General features: G+C 37.8%; 1 protein-coding gene across 3 annotated transcripts in view; it reads right to left on the bottom strand.

Moving 5' to 3' along the window:
• Fam172a (family with sequence similarity 172 member A) overlaps positions 1-27247 on the bottom strand; it is a 416134-nt gene that overhangs the window by 316051 nt on the left and 72836 nt on the right. For all 3 annotated transcript variants that reach the window (XM_028760104.1, XM_028760102.1, XM_028760101.1), the window contains exon 4: positions 2570-2635. In XM_028760104.1, coding sequence (XP_028615937.1) covers positions 2570-2635 — 66 coding nt within the window. The remainder of the gene's footprint in view (positions 1-2569; positions 2636-27247) is intronic.

Below are 27247 nucleotides of genomic sequence, written 5' to 3'. Positions count from 1 at the left end.
AGAGAAGCAGAAACGTTATAGTCAAAGGACAAAATATAAACGGTCTCAAGAGCCTAACAGTCTTTAAGGTTCTTCTTCAGAAACTGAATAAAGTAATAAAGTTTTCCTTTAAATTTCAGAAGGAACAAATTTATACAGGTCGTTTGCTTGCTTGTTTTGATAACATCTGACTATTTAGCCCCAGTTGGCCTGGAAATCAATAGGAGAACCAGGCTGTCCTCAATCTCACACAGATCTGCCAGCATCTCCCAAACATGGTCTAGGATAAAAGGCATGCGCCACAATATCCAGCTTCAATACACAGTGTTTACAGAATAAGAAAGTAGGCCAGCCTGGAATAAGTGCCAAAAGCTGCCAAAGAGAAAGAATTGTGTTGTAGTCAACAAAGCTGAAAAGATTTGCAGATCTGAAGAGCAATTTGACCTCAGACATGGAGATGCAGAGTTTAGAATTTGCCCAGCTGGTTTTTGGTCTTCTTTTGGTCCAGTATGAAGTTTTATAATAGTATATCCTATGATAGCAGTATGTGATCTACTTTTTTATTTTGATTTTATTAGGGTTTGCAGTTAAGTGATTGGATGAATCTTTGGAGACTTTGAACTCTGGACTTTTAACATTGTTGAGACTGCTATAAACTATGGGACTTCTGAAGCTGGACTAAATGTATTTTGCATTATGCTATGTGTAGATATGGCCCCCATAAAAACTCATGTGTTTGAACAAGCCAATGGAGACCAGGAAGTAGAATGGGGTAGATTGAATATGCTTGGCCCAGGGAGTAGCACTATGAGATGTTGCCTTGTGGGAGTAGGTTTGGACTTCTTGGAGGAAATGTCTCACTGTGAGTGTGAGCTTTGAGACCCTTCTTCTAGCTGCCTTGAAACCAGTCTTCTGTTTGCCTTCAGAATAAGATACAGAACTCTCAGCTATTTCTCCAGTACCAGTCCTGCAGGACATTCCTATGCTTCCTGCCATGATGATAACAGACTGAATCTCTAAACCCATAAACCCATAAAATAGCCCCAATTAAATGTCGTTATTTATAAGAAAAAAAAAATGAAAGAAGGCCTGAAGTCAAGAGTTTTGACTCCCCAAAGGACAACCATACCGATTGCAAAACAAAAAACAAAAGCTAAAATTTAGACTTCCAGGCTTTCCTGAAAGAAGCAATGTTTCAAACTAGAGCAAGCAATGAGCTATCTGTACATGCAATAACATTTCCTTTACGATTATATCACAAGTAGCAAGAGTGACTTCAGTAAGCATTTATTGACTTGAATGATCATTAATGAATAATATTAATTTCTATAACTAGAAGTTACCTACAAAAGATTAAATGGAAAATAGTTTTTACTGGAACTTTGCAATCAAAGGTGAGAATTTTAAGAAGCAATATATCTTCAAACTCCTCAATAACATGACACAAGATATTAAGAATACTCTGAAAAAGTTCAGTGAAACTATCTATATGTAAAGTTTTGCATATGAAATAAATCAATTCCATTGTCATCTGGACTCATATCATAAAAGAGTTGTCAGGAGCAGCAAAAATAATCTAATCTAGTCCAACAATCATTTTATACAGAAGATTACTATTTATTTATTTTATAAGCTTAATGTTTTGTGATGTAAATTAAAAATACATGCATGCAATAACAACTAAGAAAAAAGGAAGCCAGAAATTTTAAAAAGTTAAGTGGCTGGGGGGAGTCTGGGGGGGGGGAATATTTGGAGGGAGGAAAGGGAGGAAGGGAGCAATGTTGTAATTCAATTAAAAGTCTAAACAATGATAGATGTTTTGTTTAGAATTTGAGTCTAAAAACAAATGGCAAACATTTACATTCCAAAATTTCAAAAGTATACAAAATTTCCAAACCTTCTTCTACTAAAAAGAAAACAAGCAATATTTAAAAAAAAAATCAGGAGTGACTTTGTTAATGTGTAGACGGTGGGGGGAGTATTTTGTGTAGCAATAAGGGACTACAGATAGCTCAGTGGTAGGAGCAGCACTGGCCACTGTCACAGAGGACCCAGGTTTAATTCCCAGCATCAGCCCATGGTCATACTCCATATTAACACTAGTTCCAGGGAATCTGATGCCCTCTTCTGGTCTGTGTGGGCCACACACATACAGGTAGACAAGATACTCATTAATATATAAAGTTAAATAAAAATTTTAAAAAAGGAAATGTGTTTTGAAGAATCAAACAATACTCAAAGAGTTAATGAATACTTATTACAATGCAAGGTACATGGAAACAAATATGAAAAAAATAAAAACAATAGGTGAAATGAGAAAAGGAAACGGAGAACTCTTTCTGCCACCATCTTAGTAGACTTACCATCAGCATTGCTCATCTTTTGTATTAGGGGAGTTAGTTTGTAAGGACTATTACAGAAGAGTAAGGACACTGACAGGCATTGACTTACTAGTATCAATAAACTAGCACTTTTATTTTTAACCTTTGCACAGTAAACCCACAATAAAAATTTTCTCCTGGATTGAAAACAATTTTATATGAAGCAAGGCATTTTATTTGGAATAAACATTTTTGAAAATTGAACTTACTGGAATAGAGATTTTTTTCAAATTACAGTCATTTTCCAGTAGCTCATAAACGTATCTTGTGATGATCTAAGGAGGAAAGAAATAAAATATTAAGATCCAATATCATCCACTCTCAACACAGATTTTCTGTGATAAATTACTGAAGTCACTGTTATTGCTTCTCCTGCAAATGTTGTGGGCCACATACAGACTCTTACCCAGTTGTTAATGCTTTACCTTCTGCTGCTAGGATGGCTACTAAGGATTAAAATCAATTTTACAAATTCACAAAAAACACACAAGACTTTCTCTTTTGGAAATGAATAATTTGAAGTTTTCCAGTGTTTCTAGAAACTGTTTCACTTACGGTGTCTCCATAGGTGTCACATATAATGTAACTGCTCAAGGAATTGTAAATCTCGCCCCATTAAAGCAAGAAAGAAGAGTCTATGAGAAGTATTATGAGCAAAAAAGGAAAACCAACGAGGCCAGGGCAAGTGCAGTCAATCCTGTGTTTATGAGTCAGGGAATATAGTCTCCTCAAGGATGTCCACCCCTGAGTCCGAACATTTGTATGTGTATGGTCACATGATAACAGTAGGTAGGGCACATATGACTATGGTTAAGGACCTTGAGAAAAAGAGCTTTGAGAAAAAGCTGGGATTAATGAGGTGGTTCGACTCAAATCACCTATGTTCTTAAAAGTGGAAAGTTACAGAAGTATGGTATGTTACAGGGAGGTCAGGTAGGAAGGCCTGGATTAGCTTTGCTGAGTTTGAAAGGTAAGAAGAGTACAGGCCAAGAGATATGTCTTCTGGAGATCTGTAGCTTACAGCTAAATATAAACATGAGAGTTCAATGCTATCCATCTTTTGAATTCTGCCAACAACATGAAAAGCAAGATATTCAGTCTCTCTTCTAGCCTAAAATTGCTTACCCATACCTTGGTTTTACTCTGGTAAGTCTCCTACTGATCCGTGAAATTATGAGATTTTTATCGCTTTTAATAAAATTACAATTTTATAACTTCTAGACAGGAAACTAATGGTAATTTGTTACAGCAGCAATATGAAACGTATTTATTTGGTAGGCAATAAACAAAGACAGAAGGCCTAGAATAGGAGCAAATGTTTACGGGCAGTTTGAATGATCATTGTCAGAGTATTTCTCCCCCCAAAGACATCTGTAATTACCTGTTGGCAAAATATCTCATACACCAGCTTCAGTGAGAACATATGTAAGTCTTTGTAAAACAAAATGAGGTTTCTTTGTGAAAGAAAGAGTAAAAGGAAGGAACAAAGGAAGGAAGGAAGGAAGGAAGGAAGGAAGGAAGGAAGGAAGGAAGGAACAAAGGAAGGAAAGGGAGGGAGGGACAGAGGGAGGGAGGGAGGGAGGGAGGGAAGGAGGGAGGGAGGGAGGGAGGAAAAGTTAAGATGTTGATTGCTTTGGTGGCATATTCAGTAATCTAAAATAGACTCTTTAGCCTTCTCACCTTCTTTCCTTAAGGAGGATCAAATTCTTTTATGTACATGCATTTTATTTTAGAAATAGTTTCATAGATGTGTGTGAAAAATGAATGTGACAGTCATTTCAAAGGTGATAACATATTGGACTATCTAGTTATTAGTCTAGTAGATTTAATGAGATAGCTAATACCATGGTCCCTATCATTTCACCAGACGACAGTAACTAAATATACTCTAAATAACACCAGAAACATATAAATTCAGACTTAAAACCATATATGAAGCAACACAACAGTGGCTCACGACTTCAAGAGAAATGACTTATTGTAAATGAGATTAGATATATATTTATGCAAAAAGAACAATAGAATTCATTAAACTCACATGAATTCATGACTATGCAAAATATTTGAGGAACATAATTTGAGAAAAAAGTTAATCTAATTTAAACCTTATATCAATATAAACTATAAAACCAGAGACAATTCTTTATTTTCATAATATACTTCTAAATTAGCCTATTTATATTTGGCCTATTGGACAAGTGTCTGCTCTGGACCTTATACTTTATGTAACTATGTAACAAAATCACTCATCCACTAGGAGTTAGAGAAATATAACATGTGATGGCTGATCATGGTTATCATCTTGACTCCATGTAGAATCAACTAAAACTGAAGCTGCTCCAAACCGTGTGAGGGATTTTATTCAGCAGATGGAACAGGAAGCCTCATCTTAAACCTGGTTCATGCTCTCTGGCAGCCCACATAAAAGGGTATGAAAGAAGGAAACTGCTTTATGCCTGCTACCAAGTTTGTCTATCCTGTTGCTGTGGTTAATATTACATGTACCTTAGTCAAGATTACAACATAGATTAAAGACTACCAGCTCTTCAGGAATGCTCAGTGACTCCAGCACCTGACTGAGACTGCTGAGAAACCCAGCACTGTGAACTGAACACCTAGCAGATTCTCTACTGTTTAATCATTATGAAATAGCCATTGAACTACCTACCTATCAATAGCCTTCCTCTATTCAAAGGATAAACAGGCTGAGAAAAAATTTAGGGAAAGAACACCCTTCACAACAGTCACAAATAATATAAAATACTTGGTGTGTCACTAACCAAGCAAAGTAAAGAGTTGTATTACAATAACTTCAAGTCTCTGGAGAAAGAAATCATCCTTCATGGTAAAAGTCTTCGAAAGATCAGAAATTCAAGGCCCATACTTAACATACTAAATGCAATATATAGCAAACTAGTAGCCAACATCAAACTAGATGGGGAGAAACTTAAAGCATTTACACCAAAATCAGGAACAAGACAAGGTTGTCCACTCTCCCCCTACCTTTTCAATATAGTACTTGAAGTTCTAGCTAAAGCAATAAGACAACCAAAGGAGATCAAGATGATACAAATTACAACGGAAGAAGTCAAAATATTGTTATTCACATGATATGATAGCATACATAAGCGACCCAAAAAAAATTCTACCAGAGAACTCCTACAATTGATAAATACATTCAGCAAAGTAGACGGACACAAAATTAACTCAAACAAATTAATAGCCCTCATTTACACAAATGATAAACATGCTGAGAAAGACTTTAGGGAGACAGTATCCTTCATAATACCAACAAATAATATAAAATACCTTGTTGTAACTCTAACCAAGCAAGTAAAAGACCTGTATGATAAGAACTTCAAGATTCTGAAGAAATTGAGGAAGATATCAGAAGATAGAAAGATCTCCCACGCTCCTGAATCAGTAGGATTAAAATAGAGAAAATGGCCATCTTACCACTAGCCATCTACAAATTCAATGGAATCCCAATCAAAATCCCAACACAATTCTTTAAAAATCTTGAAAGAACAATTCTCAATTTCCTATGGAAGAACAAAAAACCCTCAAACAGTACTGAATAATAAAAGAATTTCTGGAGGTTTCTCTATCCCCGATCACAAGCTGTACTACAGAGCAACAGTAATCAAAACTGCATGGTATTGGTATAGAAACAGATGAACCAATGGAATCAAGTCTTAGACCCAGATATAAACTCACAAACCTTTGGACACTTGCCAAAAACCATACAATAGAAAAAGGAGAGCATCTTCAACAAATGGTGCTGGTCAAAATTCCTATCTGCATGCAATAGAATGCAAATAGATCCATATTTAACACCCTGCACAAAACTCAAGTCCAAATGGATCAAAGATCTCAAAGTAAAACTAGATACAATATATCTAGTAGAAGAGAAAGTAGGAAATAACCTTGAACACACAAAGCCACTGAGAAGAAAGACTCTGTGATTACAGAATTCAAATACTTGCTATCACCATATTAAGCTCCTTAGTAAAGATTTCTATCCATTTCTTTCTACAATATTTTTCATTTTTCCTACTTTCCGTATTAAAACAAATATTCATAGAAGTATTATAAAATGTATAGTGATTGAGAACTTTGTGTTACCATGCCCAAGGAAACAAATTTCAGTTCATAGTTATGTAGGGCACACCAATTGACAAAATTAAGGCTTAGTAATTTATAAGAGAAATCCATAAAAAAAAATGAAGTACACATTACATACTGTTCATGCAAATAGCAAATTTCCTCCAGATGACTTACCCCTCCTAGTGAAGGAAACTGTTAAATGACTTCAGGTCATAAGTTGAGGTAAACTGATAATTTTTAGCAGCTGTCTAGGTACCCTTTGCTATGCTAATAACCGTGAGTAGCTTGTAACAGAAAGATAGCATCAGCTACTTTAATACAGGATATTAATGTATCTCTTTATCTTTTTTGTCGAGAACAATTATTCCTTCAATAATTAGCAGAAATAAACAATATTATTTTTTTACCACTCCTCTTTTACTTTCTAGATCAAGAGTTTGAACAACTCAGTAAAGAAGTCAGTTCTATCAGGCATGAGAAAAACAAGCCATCTCATAGCTAGAGATATTCTCTCATAATCACTGACCACGTGGTGAATGGAAAGACAAGTTTGCTCCAAACAGCCTCTTACCCAATATTATACACAAAATAGTTAGAATAATTTAGTCATATTAGTTGTTGGTGTTTGGACTTCACTTCACACTATAAACAATTACACACATGTCTAAAATGTATTACACTGTCTGGCAGGGCAAGTCTGGCTACACAGGTCTGAGAATTTTAGAGACTACCACAAAGGTGAGGCCTAAAATCATTTGGTTTTCTTCCTGGAGGCAATTTCTGGGCTTGGTGCCAAAGGTGAGGAAAGCACTGTCACTGTGATAAGCTAAGGAAAAGGGCGGGATTTGGGAAAGCCGATGCTACATCAAGAGAGCATCAGAGAAAAGGGAGTTATGCAGGAAAAGGACTCCAGAAATATGACGTAATGGTTTCTTAAAATTACAGGCAGAATCCTGTTATATAAGAATAAAGTCAGAAAAGGAAAACTACTGAGAATGGCTGAGGATCATAAAGCTTAACAATTCTCAAAGCAAAAAATTTTCCTACAGAGGTAGGAAGCAGTCAAGGGCTAAGCATTATAAGCCTTGCAGAATATTCAAGAATATTCACACATTCATTAAGTGGTACCCTAAGCTATGAAAAAGGATCAATCAATAAAAGTATATCTAAGAATGTTTGAGATTAGAAACATAGGAGGCTAGACATAAAAAAGGCTATTATCAAAGTGTTTAATAACAGAAAAGAAGCACTAATTAAACTACTTCAAAATCCCATCTTACTCTACTGAGAATGGAGATCATCAAGAAAACAAAGGAGGAAAAATGCTGGTGTGGATGCAGGGAATAAGTAACTTTTATATGCTACTGGTGGTAACATAATCTTGAGGAGAAGCTATAGAAATCAGTACAGAAGTTCCACCAGCAATGAATCGTAGATCTACCACGCAATCCAGCTACCTCATTTTTGATTATATACCTGAAGTCAACACACTAAAGATGCACTTGCCTATCCATGTCTACTGCTACACTATTCGCATTAGACAGGAAACAGAAGCAGCCTAGATGTCCACAACAAAAAGACAGGTAAAGAAAATGCAATGCATACACACAAGTATATGTGCATACTGAAACCTATGAGGAAAAATACATCTTTGTTCCTCCTGTGTTTTTCATCTCTGTAACTTTGTTCCAATGGCCAAAAGTTAACACATCTGCCAAAAGTAACAGTCTTCTACTCAGGCAAAATGTCTATGTTGGACTAAAAATGTAATGTTTTTATCATTCAAGTTTTCTATTATAAAAATGAGAAAATCATAAGATTCAGAGGGATGAATGTTTCCTTCAAGTCTGACTTAGAACCAAAACACAAATTATTCATAATGTAACTACTCTTCTATTGCTGTGCTAAAATACCATAACCAAGGCATCTTTAAAAGTGTTGAATTTGGCTTACAGTTTCAGAAAGCTAGAGTTCATAATGGCAGAATGAAGGAACAGCTGAAAGTTCATGTCTTAATCTACAGCCATTAGGCAGAAAGAGAGAGCATAGGGAATCACAAAGTCTTTTGAAACCTGAAAGTCAAATCCAAGTGACACACTTCCTCCAACAAGGCCACACCTCCAAATCTTTCTCAAACAGTTCCAACAACTAGGGGCCATGAATTCAAATATATGAGCCTATGGGAGCCATTCTCCTTACATCCACAATAGGTAATAAAATTCAGAATATTTCAAAATATATACATTCTAGAAGAGATTTATCAAGAAAGCTTATTTCTACTTTAAAAACCCATATAATAAACAGGAACACCTCACTAATGACCATCACAATTTAAATAGCAATCACCAGTCTTCTGAAAAAACATCAAGTACTCTTAACCAACTCTTTAGCTCCAGAAATCTATTATTCTCTGAAGTATAAAGGGAACAGTATGGATTTGCTCACAAGGACCCATATCAGGTGGCTCACATCACGTTAACTCTGGATCTAGTGGTTCTGACACTATCTTCTGAGCTCCAATGACACCAACAATCGTGTGTGTGTGTGCTCACACATGCACCTATGAACCTGCTCTCATACTCACTCATACACACACACACACACACACACAAACACACACATACAAAACCTAAAAATATATAAAAGATTATCTACTTAATCTCTTCCCTTGCCATAGATACCTATTGGCATGATACACATTATTTTAAGTTGCTAAAAAACAGTATTTCCCTACAGTTATATGTCCCTGTTTCACTAATCTATACCTTAACCTAATGGTAACTGGGCAATATTTCTTATTCATTAAAACAAAAACCATTGCTCCTTAAGAACTTATAATGTAAGATAACCATCATACTTGAAAGAAAAGCAGAAATAATTCATTCCTTCTCCTCTACTCTTACCACAACATGTAATGACTATGGTATCATCCTAGGTGAAGTCTAATTCTTACTGCTTGCAAGCGTTATCTGAGGACCCAACTATACTACTCCTTGGCATATACCCAGAAGGTGCTCCAACATATAACAGGGACACATATTCCACTATGTTCATATCAGCCTTATTTATAATAGCCAGAAGCTGGAAAGAACCCAGATGTCCTTCAGCAGAGGAATGGATACAGAAAATGTGGTACATTTACACAATGGAGTATAACTCAGCTATTAAAAATAATGAATTTGCCGGGCAGTGGTGGCACACTCCTTTAATCCCTGCACTTGGGAGGCAGAAGCAGGCGGATTTCTGAGTTTGAGGCCAGCCTGGTCTACAGAGTGAGTTCTAGGACAGTCAGGGCTACACAGAGAAACCCTGTCTCAAAAAAAACAAAACAAAACAAAACAACAACAAAAAACCACACACACAATGAATTCATGAAATTTTTAGGTAAATGCATGAAACTAGAAAATATCATCTGGAGGGAGGTAACCCAATCACAAAAGAACACACATGGTATTCACTCACTGATAATTGGATATTAGCCCAGAAGCTGGCAATACACAAGATACAACTCACAGACCACATGAAGCTCATGAACAAAGAAGACCAAAGTGTGAGTCCTTTGGTCCTTCTTAGAAGGAGTAACAAAATTCTCAAGGGAGCAAATATGGAGACAAATTTGGGACAGAAACTGAAGGAGGGACTGTCTGGAGACCATTCCACCTGGGTATCCATCCCATGTCCAGTCACCAAAGGTAGACACTGATGTGGATGTCAGGAAGTGCATGCTGACAGGAGTCTGATGTGGCTGTCTCCTTAGAGGTCTGCCAGAGTCTGACATATTCAGAGGCAGATGCTCACAGCTAACCATTGAACTGATCATGGGATTCCCAATGGAGAAGTTAGAGAGAAGAAGTCTGAAGGAGCTGAAAGGGTTTGTGGCCCCATGGGGAGAGCAAAAATACCAACCAACCAGAGCTCCTCAGGGTCTAAACCACCAACCTGGGAGCACATAGGGAGGGACCCATGGCCCCAGCTGTATATGTAGGGGAGGATGTCAGTGTCAGGCATAGGTGGGTGAGGAAGTCCTTCGTCCCTTGAAGGCTGAATACTGAGTGTGGGGGAATTCGAGGGTGGAGAGGAGGGAGTGGGGGGTCGGTAGGGGCACATCCTCACAGAAGCAGGAGGAGGGGGGATGGGATGGAGGGTTCCAGGGTGAGGAATGAGATAAGGGGATGGCATCTGGAGTTTAGATAGAATATGCAAATAAATAAATAAATAAATAAAAAAGATATATGCTTGAATTTTTAAATAGTGATTACCCAAGAGCTTACAAAATGGATCATTAATCAATAAAATCTAATGTAAGCTTAAAAAAAAACCAAACAAAAACTACATAATCTCATTAAACCTTCTTACCTGGAGCCTCTGAGAGCTCACTCCCAGGACTGTCAGCTCCAGCTCCTTTTACTTTACAGTTGTCAGTATTCTCTTCTTTTAAAAAAGGAAAATTTCCACAACTAGCATCAGTAAATACAAGTTATGTGAACATTGTGAAAAACTCCAGAAGATGTGTACATCTACTGAATTCAACAGTAGCAAATAACTCCTCTATGTGCTGCTTGCACCTCAGTTACCAGGAACAGAGCAACAGACCAAGTGCTCCAGTAACTGGAAAGCAGGGATATGTTGAATGTAACTGGAAAGCAGGGATATGCTGAATGCCTTCCCAAGCAATCTGGTGAAGTTTCAATTCATTATCCTGTAGTCAATGAGATATCTCAGAAGCCTCTGCAATGCTCCAACATAAACACAGGATTTTCACAGAACAGACTCCTCAAACTGCCTAGTAATCAAATTTACATTGAAATTTAGGTTTGGGGCATCTAATGTTTGTAAACATTTTCACAAATTAGTTTTCCTTCCTTCAGGATACATCTGGTGTAACTCCTAGAAATGTTATTCCAATAAAAAAAGGAGTTCAAATGCCTTAAAATCCATGAATTCTTAACTCAAGATTTGATAATTTCATGTAATCAATTATCTTATGCGTGAGATGACTCCACCTGCAGAAGCCAAAAATTTATACCATAAAATATTTTAAATCAATTTATAGTCAATGATTTAGAATAGTTTCGTTTAAGTATTAAAGTAACTTTAAACATTTACACTGACCCACACGTGCTCATTTCAAAAATAAATTAACTTCCGGAATTGCACGTAAATTCAGCTTCACAATGCATAGTATCACAATCCCACTACTCTGATCAAGGAGGACACAAATGTCCAGAGAGAGATTCCCATAGGGAAATGCCTGGAGGAGCACGGAAGGCGCCGTACACCCTCAAGTCAAGAGACTCAGGGACAACCTATGCAAGACCCTGTAAGACTCAACTGACAAATTCATGAGAAGGAGTAAAACAGACAATGATGACAAAGCCATCTGCTGTAACATAACAGCCAAACATGGGTTTTGGGGTCTTTTTGTTTGTTTTATTTTTAGCAATCTTTTCCCTTTAATTTAACAAAATATTCTTAAAACCTGGAAGTATTAAAATAGTGGTGTATGAAAAAAACAGGTACAGACCAATTGCCATATACTTTGGAAATGAACTATTATTTATCTCTTTTGGCAATAAGAGAATCTAACATAAATGTTATTAATCACTTGTAAAGAGTGATAGAAGGAAACAAGGATGTACAAACATAGTATATCAATATTTCTTCTGGCTCATACAATATATATTGGTAAAATATTCACATGTAAAAACAAATTACATATACTGAAAATGACATCATATGCAAAATATATTTTGCATTGAATATCTACCTGAATAAAATATTTTTTCAAAGCACAGAAAAACTCAGTACAAAAGGACATTGGCTGAAAAAACATACCAGATGAACATAAGAGGTTAATTTTAATAATCAAATTCATAATTCATCTAATCTAGGAAATGCCAAGAATAGTTTAAAGAGACACTCCACTTAACATGAACTAATGCACCAACTGTTAGTGTGAGTAATGATGACTAAATGACTCTGGAATACAATGTGCTTATGTTTAATGACACCGATAGACATGTAGGAAAGTCACAAATGAGTAAATGCCCAGTAACTGTGGTATTTCTAAAACTACGACTCGGCTACAGTTTCATTCTACTTTTGGAACTGACCATGATTCAAAAAAAACAAACAGCATACAACATATTATTCTTTTCTTAGACAGGTACATTTCAGTGCAAAGACAATTTTAAAATATTATGCTTTTGTTTTTGGCACAGAAAAACATTTCAAAGCATAATTCATATTATTTCTCTCCCCTAAAGTTAACATACTTTAATGCCATATGGGTACAAATTTACTTCTGTTCATTTAAACTTGTAATTAAACTTTGTAACATAGAAAACTGCTAAAGTAAAATAATCTCATTCCACTGAAAGGCATTTTTTTTTTCTAAAATAACATGGGTGATATGCCAAATGCCTGCGGTGGTAGCTCATTATACCTTCAGAGAGAATCCAAGTTTGAGCCTTATCTTTGGTTTTCAAATGCAACAGTAAAAGCTCAGACTACAACCAAGGGTAAGAAAGTACAGACAAGGCATAAGCGAGAGAACCTGGCCACTTACGGAGCAATGCACTATCAATCTATTTGCAATGCACTGTATTAAGACCACACCAAGTAACAAAGAACTTATATCTAAAATATCTAAAATACTCAAAATCATTTAAAGAAATCTACTACTTCCCATAAAATACACAGCAATTTTCCACTTAAATTCACAGCAAAGTTTAGCATATACAGAGATATTATACATAACCACTACCCCAAATGCATATAGTCAAATGCATATATACAATGTCCAGGATTGCAAACCCATTCACTAAAATGACCTAACTCCCCATATATTTAATTTTTATTTCACCATGGATTTATTATTTTACCCATACATTTTTTGCTATTTTATTAGGTTTATATTGCAGTATTCCATTGTAAATATTGTTAACATAAATGGCATTGTGTTTTCAAAATTTATCTATTCAGTGCTGGCTTACAAGAAGTTAATTTTTTTAAAAATCCACTAAAATTGTTTCCCATACAGCTTCTACAGTTGTTACTAGTTCTAAGAGAGGTATGTGTAGTTAGTTTATGTTCCTCAGATATGGTCATATCATATGTGCAAAAGTTTCATTTTTATTTCTTCCTTCATGTCCCGTACTTTGTTTCCTTTTCGTCTCTTACTGCATTGGCTACAATTTCTAGTACTATGGTGAAAGAAATGCCTATAAAAAGCACCCTCCCTGCACCTGACCTGACTTAAAACACAATTTATCACCTATATGATATCAGTTGTATATTTTTGGGTTTTTGAGTTATTCTTTATTAAATTGAGAAAATTCCACTCAATTTGCAATTTGTCAAAGGATTATCATGAATGTTTTAGAATCTTTCACATAATATTTTTCAGATATATGTATATATGTATAAATATACATACATATATATACACACACATATATATTCATAGTTACTTTAAATTCCAATTCTAATCATTCTAATCTCTCCTGCAGATCCATTTTTGAAGCTTACTCTGTGTCTTCAATTTAGAAAATCTACCCGTAGTATGAATTATAACTTTTGATAGACATGCAGAAAAACTATAAGGCATAAGAAAATACTATGCACCTATACTAGAAGATGAATGTATCAGATCAGAAATATTCTCTGATTGAAAGTATATTTTATTATATTAGAATTGCTACTCTAGCTTATTTTTAAGGACCATTGGCTTGGAAATTTTTTTCAGCCATTTACCTTGAGGTAGTACTTGTCTTTGTCACTGAGGTGTATTCCCAGTATACAGCAAAATGCTGGGCCCTGTTTACTTATCCAGGTCTGTTAGCCTATGTGTTTTTATTGGGGAATGGACTCCATTGATGTTAAGAGATATTAGGGACCAGTGATTGTTGCTTCCTGTTACTTTTGTTGATAGAGGTGGAATTATGTTTGTGCATTTCTCTTCTTTTCAGTTTGCTGAAAGAAGATTAACTTATTGCTGTTTCCTGGGTAGTCCCTCCACCAAGATGAACATCAATTCTGAACATCTATACCACAAATGCAAGGGCACCCACATTTGTAGAAGAAATAACACTGAGGCTCAAAGCACACATTGCACCTCACACAATAATAGTGGGAGACTTCAACACCCTACTCTCACCACAACTAGCCATTGAACTGATAATGGGGTTCTCTATGAAGGAGTTAGAGTGAAGACTGAAGGAGCTGAAAGGATTTGCGCCCCCACGAGGAGAGCAACAATACCAACCAACCACAGCTCCCAGGGTCTAAACCACCAGCCTGGGAGCACTTAGGGAGGGATCCAGGGCTTCAGCTGAATATATAAGAGTGGAGGGCCCTGCTGGGCATAGGTGGAAGAAGAGAACCTTGACCTCATGAAGGCTGGACGCCCCAGGGGGTGGGAATTTTGAGGGTGGGGAGGTGGGAGTGGGGGGGTAGATAGAGGTTACATCCACAGAGAAGAAGGAGGAGGGGTGAGAGGATAGGGGTTTCCTGGGTGGGTGGGGGATGGGGAAAAAAAGAGAAAAATAATTTTTTAAATAAATATAAAAAAAAAGAAAAGAAAAAGAAAAAAAAGAAACAGAAACTAAACAGAGACACAGTGAAACTAAAAGAATTTATGAACCAAATGGATTTAACAGAATCTACAGAACATTTCACCCTAAAACAAAAGAAAATACCTTCTTCTCAGCACCTCATGATAACTTCTCAAAAATTGACCTAATAATCAGACACAAAACAAACCTCAACTGATACAAGAACATTGAATTGATCCCATGTATTTTATCAGAAAACCAATACTACCCAATTCTTTCTATGAAACAGTTACACTGATACCTAAACCACAAAAAGATTCAAAAAAAAAAAAAAGAATGAGAGCTTCAGACCAATTTCCCTTATGAATATCGATGAAAAACTACTAAATAAAATTCTTGCAAACCAAACCCAAGAACACATCAAAACAATCATTCACAGTGATCAAGTAGGTTTCATCTCAGGAATTCAGGAATTGTTGAATATACAGAAATCCATCTATGTAATCCACATATAAAAAAACCCAAAGGAAAAAAAACACATGAACATCTCATTAGATGCTGAAAAATCCTTTGACTAAACACAACACCTCTTCATGTTAAAAGTACTGGAGAGTTCAGGAATTCAATATATAGCAAACTAGTAGCCAACATTAAAGTAAATGGACAGTGACTTGAAGAAATCAAACTAGAATTAGGAACTTGACAAGGCTGCTGACTCTTTCCCTACCTATTCAATATAGTACTCAAAGTTCTAACCAGAACAATTAGACAACAAAAGGAGATCAAAGGGATACAAATTGGGAAGGAGGAAGTCAAGATACTATTTGCAGATGATAGGATAGTATACATTAGCAACCCCAAAAATTCCACCAGAGAGCTCCTACATCTGATAAACAACTTCAGCAAAGTGGCTGGTTATAAAATCAACTCAAACAAATTAGTAGCCTTCCTCTACTCAAAGGATATATGGGCTGAGAAAGAAATTAGGAAAATAACACCCTTCACAATAGTCACAAACAATAAAGTATCTTGGTGTGACTCTAACCAACCAAGTGAGATCTGTATGACAAGAATTTCAAGTCCCTGAAGAAAGAAGTCAAAGAAGATCTCAGAAGATGGAAAGATCTCCCATGCTCATGGATTGGCAGGATTAATATAGTAAGAATGGTCATCTTACCTAAAGCAATCTACAGATTCAATGCAATCCCCACCAAAATTCCAATTCAATTCTTCTTAGAGATAGAAAGAGCAATTTGCAAATACAACTGAAATAACAAAAAAAAAACCCAGGACAGCAGAAACTATTCTCACAATAAAAGAACTTCTGGGGGAATTACCATCCCTGACCTCAAGCTGTACTACAGAGCAATAGTGATAAAAACTGCATGGTATTGGCACAATGACAGGCAGGTAGACCAATGGAATAGGACTGAAGACCCAGAAATGAACCCACACACCTATGGTCACTTGATATTTGACAAAGGAGCTAAAAACCATCCAGAGGAAAAAGGACAGCATTTCAACAAATGGTGCTGGTTCAATGGGAGGTCAGCATGTAGAAGAATGCAAATCAATCCATTCTTATTGTCTTGTACAAAGCTCAAGCCCAAGTGGATAAAGGACCTTCACATAAAACCAGATACTGAAACTAATAGAAGAGAAGGTGGGGAACAGTCTGGAACACATGGACACACAAGAAAATTTCCTGAACAGAACACCAATGGCATATGCTCTAAGATCAAGAGTTAACAAATAGGACCTCATAAAATTGCAAAGCTTCTGTAAAGCAAAGGACACTGTCAATAGGACAAAACTGCAACCCACAGATTGGGAAAAGATCTTTTCCATTGCTACATCTGATAGAGGACTAACATCCAAAATATACAAAGAACTCAAGAAGAAAGACTCCAGACAACCAAATAACCTTATTTAAAAAATGAAATACAGAGCTAAACAAAGAATTCTCAACTGAGCAATCTCAAATGGCTAAGAAGCATCTAAAGAAATGTTCAACATCCTTAATAATTAGGGAAATGCAAATCAAAACGACAGTCAGATTCAACCTCACACCAGTCAGAATGGCTAAGATCAAAAACTCAGGTGACAGTAGATGTTGGCGAGGATGTGGAGAAAGAGGAACACTCCTCCATTGTTGGTGGGATTGCAAGCTGGTACAACCACTCTGGAAATCAGTCTGGCCGTTTCTCAGAAAATTAGAGATAGTTCTACCTGAAGACCGAGCTATACCACTCCTTGGCATATACCCAAAAGATGCTCCAACATATAACAAGGACACATACTCTACTATGTTCATAGCAGCCTTATTTATAATAGCTAGAAGCTGGAAACAACCCAGATGTTCCTCAACAGAGGAATTGATACAGAAAATGTGGTACATTTACACAGTGGAATACTACTCAGCTATTAAAAACAATGACTTCATGAAATTCGCAGCCAAATAGGTGGAACTAGAAAATATCATCCTGAGTGAATGAAAAGACAACACATGGTATGTACTCACTGATGAGTAGATATTAACCCAAAAGCTCACAGTGCCCATGACACATCCCACAGACCAGACAGAGCTTAAGAGGAAGAAGACCAGGGTATGGATGCTTTAGTCCTGCATTGAGGGCAGAACAGGATGAACATAGGAGTTGGAAGGGGGGGGCACCTGAAAGGGAAAGAGGAGCAGTAGGAAACAAGGGGGACAGTATCAGGTACTGGAGGGGACGGGAGAGAGGTACAGAAGGTCAGGAAATCAAACAAAACTATGTAGCAGTAGAGGATGAGGAACTTGTGATAACCACTGGAAGGTACCAGACTCCAGTGAAATGAGAGACTCCCAGGACCCAATAGGGATGACTTTAGCTAAAATGCACAGAGAAGGGGAGATAGATCCTGTAGAGTCCACCTCCAGTAGATAGGCACAGCCACCTGTAGAGGGATGAGGCCACCCACCCATCTCAAAGTTTTTAACCCAGAAATGTTCCTGTCCAAAGGAAGAACAGGGACAAAAAATGGAACCGAGACTGAAGGAAGGGCCATCTGGAGACTGCCTCACCTGGGGATCCATCCTGTCTTCTGACACCAAACCCAACACTGTTGCTGTGGTCAAGAGGTGCTGGCTGACCAGAACCTGGCGTGGTGATTCCTTGGGAGGTTTGGCCAGCAATTGACCAATGCAGATGTGGATTCTTGGAGCCAACCATCAGACTGAGCTCAGGGACTCAGGTTGGGGAGCCGAAGGAAGGATTGGAGGAGCTGAGGGGGGTTGCAACTTCATAGGAAAAACATCAGCTGCCTGGACCACCCAGTGGTTCCAGGGACTAGACTACTAACCAAGGAGTGTACAGGGACGGATCCATGGCTCCGCTCCAGATACATACATACATACATACATACATACATACATACATACATACATACAGCAGAAGATGGCTTTGTCTGACATCAATGAGAGGAGAAGCCCTTGGTCCTGTGGAGATTTGATGCCCCAATGTGTGTGTGTGTGTGGGGGGGGAATGCTGGAGAGGTGGGGCAGTGGGGTGGGAGAAGGTGGGTGGCTGGGGGAACACACTCAATGAAGCAAAGAGGAAGGAAGAGAGGGCGGATCTGGGACAAGGTTTATGACCAGGAAGTGGGATATCATTTGAGATGTAAACAAATGGAACTATTAATAACAAAAAAAGTTCTTAAATCACAATAATTTGTATGTACTATCTCATGCCTTTTCTTAACAGGAAATCATAAAATTTAAAGGTGAAAAAAGAAATATTCTTCGATGAGGACTCAGTTTTTTTAGCTAGGAGTTACATTTGGACTAAGTGCTTCAATAAACACGTTTAGCAAGGCTTTTTTTTCTCAACTATGAAATGTAGAACTATAACAAAATTGTCTAACAAGTATATTTTCTCTGAAAGGTATATCATAGCCCTGTACTCAGGTCTATTAGCTAAAACTGGAAAACTATATAAGAACTAAACATTGAAAAGACTCATAAATAGAACAAAATGTCACAAAATAAATAAATGCATCTACTATACAAGCTATAAGTTACACACCTGAGGATTGATTCTAGAGAAATATACATTCATCTAGATATAACCTGAACATAAAGTTTTGTAGCAACTTTAAAATACTAGTGTCTAACTGGAATTTTATCAACTGGCAAATGATAAAACAATATACCATGTAATAATGCTGTGTAAGAAAAAGAAATTCTAATCTATAAGTCACTTCAATGAATCTCCAAATAATTATATTGGAAAAGAGCAGTTAATCTCACAGTGTAAGACTACACATGCTGTAATTGTATACAGCAGCCATTACTTGGGGAGATAAGGTGGGGCAGCACCAGCGACTGTCAAACCTGCAGGGAGCCTACTGATAAAGAGCACAGCCAGAGGATCTTGGCAACAACATTATTATATACCGCAACTGTACATATTTGATATAATCTGAAATCGAACTTTAAATTTGCAAAGTGTAGGTTTAGAGGAAAAACGCAGGTATGTGCTTTACCAAATTCCAGCATCTAATTTCTTACAACTGTATGAGAATCTACAACCCAAATTAAGAAACTTAATGAAAATAGTAAAGCTTAGTCAGATGCTGAACTACAAAAGTCATTACTGTTCTCTTGCAGTAATGGCTTTCAGTCTTTGACAATTTCATAAATGTGTATAATATATTTGGCCATTTCATCCCCATTTTGCCCCTCATACTCTCCCACTTCTGCTGAAGCCTGTCTTCCCAATGAGTGTGCTTCTACTTTCCTGTTTGCTACTTCCCTGCTGGAGAAGTGTATCCTTTAAAAGATAAAAAGAATAAATCAACATTATGAAATAAAATTGGACATTGTTTTATATAAAAACTATATTTAAATTTTCAGAGAAACAGTAAGAATAGAGTATTTCAATATTTCTACCTCCACAGAGAGTTTATCAGTTGTTACTTTAGTTCCCAAGAAACAGGCAACACAAATCCCATTCAACTACAGAAACTGGATTCCAGTCGCTGTTGAATCTCTTTTCAACCATGTGTCAAGTACATGTCTACAAAGAAAGACATTCTTCTGACCTTGTATTTATTTTCCTTGCAGATAAAGAAACCAAGGAGAAAAACGTATGGATTTTATAATCATGTCTTTATTGAACTATCACAAGACACTTGTCATAAGCAAGTTCCTTCCTCTTCTACATCACAAGTTCTGTCCACAACCTCCACCCTGGTTTGTGAGAACAACATAAGCGGACACAGACATAAGCGGACACAGACATGAGTGGACACAGACATGAGCGGACACAGACATATGAAACAGCAAATATATTAGTTCTGGCACAGCTAAACATGGGCACATTTGGGTCACTGTTCCTTGACTTTGCTATTCCCACAGAGGCAAGATGGTGCATTCAATTTATACCACATCATAATATAAATAGAACGTCAAAGAAACAAAAACTCCTCTTTTTTTTTTATAAGTAAAAGGCGCAAATAAGCTACATATTAGTCTATTTTTCATTACCCTGAAGATTCCATCTGTGTTTACCACAACCCAAGTCTGTGGCTAAATCAAGAAAGACACATTTCTCCAAAGCCTTTAATTCTCTGAGGAGGTTATAACAGTTGTCTTAAAGGCGAACTTTAGGGCTGGACAGATGCTCCATAATTAAAAGCACTTGCTATTCTTGCAAAGGACCTGGGATTAGGTACCAGCTCCCCCATGGCAGCTCACAACTTCACAACTACCTCTATATCCAACTGCAGGGAATCCAATGTCCCCTTCTGACTTCTGTAAGTACAAGACATGTATGTGGTGCATATATATACACATATAAGTATAAAACTAACAAACATTTTTAAAACTAAGTTTAGAAGTCAGAAATGTGTGAAAAATGGAGTCAAATATTACATAACAAACAACTAAAAATGATGAGGATTTGTTTTTTTGTTTGTATTTTTCAAGACAGGGTTTCTCTATGTAGCCCTGGCTATCCTGGAACTTGCTCTGTAGACTAAGCTGGCCAAAAATTCAAAGATCTCCATCTCTCTGCTCCCCAAGTGTTGGGATTAAAGGATTATGCAACCACTGATGGGTCAAAAAATTTTCTTGAAAATGCTATCAGGAAAAAGTTCCATATATGTGAGAAAATAGCCACGGTGGACTTTCCACACAGTGGGTCCCACAAACAGGAGAAAGTCTAAGTTTCCAGAGACTGAAGGCTTTGGTGACGGCAGGCCCCTAAGACACGAGAATGTCCATAGTTCCAAAAGGGTTTATTTTCATGGCAGATGATAGATGGATCTGGATGTACACCCCTGAAACTCAGGGCAGACCTGAGTTAAATAGGGAGGGAGGAAAGGCGAGGGTCTGGGGAGGAATGCTTAATTGGCTCTACCCTCTGGCCTTCATTAGTATATAAATCTCTAGGGCCTGTGGCCTGTAGTCGCACCCTGTACCTGTGTACTTTGGGAGTAGCTGTAATGGCCTACGTGACTGAACAATGTAGGTCCATGGAGACTAGACTGTGTGTCAGGACCCGGGGTTCTAGGGAAGTGGCCGAACACCTGCTGTTTCTCCCTCGGAGTCTCGGGGTTCCAGGCCCATGCCCAGTCATGAACCAAGATACCTTTACACAGTCCCACATCTCCTCCCCTTTACTTTTTTTTTAAAAAGGGGGGGTCACTGTGTCATCTGTGGTGAAAATTTTGTATGAGGAAGTCAAAAGAAAGCACTATGTAGGCCAGAGGGGTTAGCACAATTAACTCACAGGGTAAGGGGAGTTGAGGGTGAGGGTTGGGAAGGCAAGAGAACATTGAATCAATTGAATACAGGTGGTACAGTAGAGGGTAATAACATCTGACTAATCTAGATAGACATTATGTTTTCCACACTAACATGTAACTTTAGCTATTTGACTTTGGCTAAAGAGTTCATCTGTAGCTGGAAGGTCTGGATCTGTCTGCTGTAGGATTTAGAGTGTGTCTCTAGAGTTTTCAGTCAGACAGTGTGGCTGCAAAAAGAAAGCATGGCATCCAAGGCAGGTTCCAGGAGGTAGTGTTGTCTCTGTTGGACTTGTGGGAGCACCTGTAGGATAATCACAACAGGGAAGCAGTACCTCGGCAGGAAAATGTCTGCAAAGGGTGTGTAGTAAGGATTAGGCTACTTGGGAGTAAGCATATCATGGTGTGCCGTTGAGATCCTAAAAAGGCAACGGTGTTTGAGGAAATTTTAGTCTTCAAAGGCACTTTTGAGTCTGTTTTGGATGGCTGAGAAAGAAAAACATCATGTTGATTATGTATCTGTGATAGGCAACAACAGTTTGTAAAAGAAAACTAGATGTTAATTAAGGTTTGAAAAATGGTGATCAGCATTGTAAATTTGACCTGTGGAAGTAGATTAAATGACCTTTGAACCTTGAAGAAGTCTTAAAAATTTGAAAAAAAAAATGCTGGACATGTATCACGAGTTAGAGAGAAAAGGAGACATTTAAGCGAAAAAAATTGGGTTGAAAAGCATGAGTCACTGCAGGCACTGTGGTCTGAAAGACAGCTGTTCGCTGTGAAGGAGCCCTCTCTGTGGAGCTGGGGGATAGACAAGGTGGATGCTAGGGAGCCCTCATCTTGCCCTGGAGCTGGAGAACACATGGAGGAGAGGAAGAGAGACAGAGAGATAGACCTAGTCTTTTGAGCTAGGCAGGAGCTAGTGGTAGCTAAGAGTCAAAGAGAAGACACTGGCCAGAAAGGGAGAGGGAAAGAGAGAGGAGGGGGGAACAAAGGGAGACCTGCCATTAATGGTGGGTTTAGAAGAAGTGGGGGATGGGCCTGCTCTGCCATGTGGTGTCTGGGGTTTCATGTGGTGGCTGGGTGCTCTAGCAGAGAGGCCAGGTTATTTGCCGAAAGACACTGTTTGGTGTCTATCATATTTTCATCATTCTTTAATGACTTGAAGATAGTAACAATCATGGCTTCTGATACACTAGGTCTTAGAGCAGACCTGGGAGTGTACATTATTACTAAGATTCTGAATGTGACTTATATTGCTTTGAATAAACATGCCTTGAGAATAACTATTGGGAATTTTTCACTGAAAAGCAAAAAAGTCTGGTGTGTTGTGCTCTAAAACACAATATTAAACTCTGAAATTTCTGAACAAGAAAAACATATCACTTTACTCAAATATAGTGTCTTCAATAACTCTACAATAATAATTACAAATTTTAATTTTATGTAACAAATACAAGTAATTCATATGATTATATTCTCTATATCTATGGGATTTTCTATCACAAAACGATTTGGAGCATAATGATTTTTAGATTATCTTAATGCAATTTTTAATTATCTTCTGGCATATGATCTATGTATAAAGGCAGTGCTGGTTCCAACTTCAATTAGCCAGCTTAGCTCACAACATAGCTCCTGCTGCTACTATTAAGAATAAACCTAAATATACAGTCATTCCTTGGCAATTTTAAAGAGGTCTTTTGACAATATTTTAGCAACATGTAGGTTTCTTTCCAAGTTCAAAGAATAAACTCCTTTGAGAGAGTTGTCATTTTTGACCATGAAAAAAATGGTGATTGACAAAATGTATAACTGACTGTGTCCTGGTTTGAACATTTTACAAATAAATCATATATCCCAGATTATATGAAATCATCTACATTCCATGTGTGAGTTAAAATAAAATGTAATAGATTTATAAATAGCAAAAAAATGTATTTTGAGAATAAACTACTTGACTTCTGGAAATGTCAGGATCATTAATTATTAAGTACTACAACTTTGAACTGATCCTGTGCCACAGTGCTCCATACCCAAATACAGCTTGGAGAGACTGGTCTTCTAGGAGTAGTGACACATGTATGAGCACAGGTAAGACCACCACGTCTCCTCATATTCCTGGTCCAAGAGGGACCCACACAGAGTTATCAAGACACAGGAACCAAGGAAGAGCAGAGAACGGGATCCTTCTGGTTTCATCTACACTCCAGAGGTGACCCTGCGCCATAGCTCTCCAAACCCAAATTCCTCCCAGAAAAAAAAACAGGTCTCCCAGGAGTGCTGACATACAGGTTTGCAGAAGGAAGAAGCCACAGTCAGAAACAGCAACACCAGCTAACACCAGAAATAACCAGATGGTGAGAGGCAAGGGCAAGAACATAAGCAACAGAAACCAAGGTTACTTGTCCTCATCAGAACCCAGTTTTCCCACCAAAACAAATCCTGGATACCCCAACAGACCAGAAAAGCAAGACTCTGATTTAAAATCACATCTCATGATAATGATAGAAGACTTTAAAGAAGGACATAAATAACTCCCTTAAAGAAATACAGAAGAGGGCTGGAGAGACGGCTCAGCCGTTAAAGGCTAGGCTCACAACCAAAAATATAAAAAATACAGCAGAACACAGGTAAACAGGTAGAAGACCTCAAAGAGGAAAAAATAAAATCCCTTAAAGAATTACAGGAAAACACAACCAAACAGGTGAAGGAATTGAACAAAATCATCCAGGATCTAAAACTGGAAATAGAAACAATAAAGAAATCACAAAGAGAGACAACCCAGGAGATAGAAAACCTATGATCAGGAGTCATAGACGCAAGCATCACCAACAGAATACAAGAGACAGAAGAGAGAATCTCAGGTGCAGTAGATACCATAGAAAATATAGACAAAACAGTCAAAGAAAATGCAACATGCAAAAAGCTCCTAACCCAAAACATCCAAGAAATTCAGGACACAATGAGAAGACCAAACCAAAGGATAATAGGTATAGAAGAGAGTGAAGACTCCCAACTTAAAGGGCCAGTAAATATCTTCAAAATTGAACAAGGAAGCCTCCCTAACCTAAAGAAAGAGATGCCCATAAACATACAAGAAGCCTACAGAACTCCAAATAGATTGGAACAGAAAAGAAATTCCTCCTGCCACATAATAATCAAAACACCAAATGCACAAAACAAAGAAAGAATATTGAAAGCAGTAAGGAAAAAAGGTCAAGTAATATATAAAGGTAGACCTATAAGAATTACACCAGATTTCTCACCAGAGACTATAAAAGCCAGAAGATCCTGGACAGATGTCATACAGACCCTAAGAGAACACAATTGCCAGTCCAGGATACTATACTCAGCAAAACTCTCAATTACCATAGATGGAGAAACCAAGATATTCCATGAAAAAAACAAATTTACACAGTATCTTTCCACAAACCCAGCACTACAAAGAATAATAGATGGAAAGTGCCAAGACAAGGAGGGAAATTACATCCTAGAAAAAGCAAGAAAGTAATCTTTCAACAAACCTAAAAGAAGATGACCACACAAACATAAAAATAACAGGAAGCAACAATCACTACTCCTTAATATATCTTAACATCAATGGACTCAATTCCCCAATAAAAAGACATAGATTAAATATCCAATATATACAAAGAACTCAAGAAGTTAAGACTCCAGAGAACCAAATAACCACATTAAGAAATGAGGAACAGAGCTAAACAGAGAATTCTCAACTGAGGAAACTCGAATGACTGAGAAACACCTAAAGAAATGTTTAACATCCTTAGTCATCAGGGAAATGCAAATCAAAACAACCCTGAAATTCTACCTCACATCAGTCAGAATGACTAAGAACAAAAACTCAGGTGATAGCAGATGCTAGCAAGGATGTGGAGAAAGAGGAATACTTCTCCATTGTTGGTGATGTTGCGAGCTGGTATGACCACTCTAGAAATCAGTCTGGTGGTTCCTCAGAAAATTGGATAGGACCTGAGGACCCAGCTATACCACTCCTGGGCACATACCCAAACGATGTTCCAACGTGTAGTAAGGATACATGCTCCACTATATTCATAGCAGCCATATTTATAATAGCCAGAAGCTAGAAAGAACCCAGATGTCCCTCAACAGAGGGATGGATATAGAAAATGTGGTATATTTACACAATGGAATACTACTCAGCTATTAAAAACAATGACTTCATGAAATTCGCAGGCAAATGGATAGAACTTGAAAATATCATCCTGAGTGAGATAACTCAGTCACAAAGACAAACATGGCATGCACTCACTAATAGTGGGTATTAGGCCAAAAGCTTGGAATACCAAGGATTCAATTCACAGACCATATGAAACCCAGGTAGAAGGAAGACCCAAGTGTGGATGCTTCAGTGCACCTTAGAAGGGGAAACAAAATACTCACAGGAGGAAATACAGAGACAAAGTGTGGAGCAGAGACTGAAGGAAAAGCCAGCCAGAGACTGCCCCACCTGGGGATCCATCTCATCCATACAGTCACCAAACCTGGACGATATCGTAGATACCAAGAAGTGTTTGCTGACAGGAACCTAATATAACTGTCTCCTGAGAGGTTCTGCCATAGCCTGACAAATACAGAGGCAGAAGCTCACAGCCAACCACTGGACTAAGTGTGGGGGTCCCTGAAGGAGGAGTTGGAGAAGGGATTGAAGGAGTTGTGGAAGGTTTGCAGCCTCACTGGGGCAGCAACAGTGTCAACTGGCCAGAGCCCCTGGAGCTTCCTGGACTGGACCAGCAACCAAAGAGTACATATGGAGGGATCAGGTTGCATATGTAGGTAGCAGAGGGTGGCCTTGGTGAATGTCAGTGGGTGGAGCAGCCCTTGGGCCTGAGGTGTTCCATGTCCCAGTGTAGGGAATGTGGGGAGGGGGGGAGTTGGGGGGGGAGAAGGCAGGAGTGAGTGGGTGGGTGAGTGCCTCATAGAGGCAGGTGGGGGGGGATGGGATAGGGGGTTTCAAAAGGGGAGATCTGGAAAGGGAAAAACAATTGAAATGTAAATAAAGAGAATATCCAATTAAAAACACAAAAATGAAAAAAAATAACTACTCAAAAAAGAAAAGAAAAGGTGAGCTTATTCGGCAGTAAGTCTCAAAGGCTAAAAACCTTCTAGACCTAGATAAGATTGTAGAGAAGCTAGAAGCTTCCAGGACAATGCCTAGGTAACTGACTAAGGCAGTAAACCTCAGAGATGACAATCACATCAGGCGAATAAAAAATACTTTTACCCTCCTACACCTTCATAATTTATGTTCAGCTGGTTCTAAGATAGCACATTTTAGAGGTGAGACACTAAACAGGACACTACCCTCTTAATGTCATATCTCATGTTGAACTGAATAAAAGACAAGATGGGCTTGTCAGTTGTGTGTGGAAAGTCAATAAATAAACATAATAATGA

Source organism: Grammomys surdaster, unplaced genomic scaffold (genome assembly GCF_004785775.1).
Source record: "Grammomys surdaster isolate TR1022 unplaced genomic scaffold, NIH_TR_1.0 126391, whole genome shotgun sequence".
NCBI lineage: Eukaryota > Metazoa > Chordata > Mammalia > Rodentia > Muridae > Grammomys > Grammomys surdaster.
This window is presented reverse-complemented; position numbering and strand designations above follow the sequence as displayed.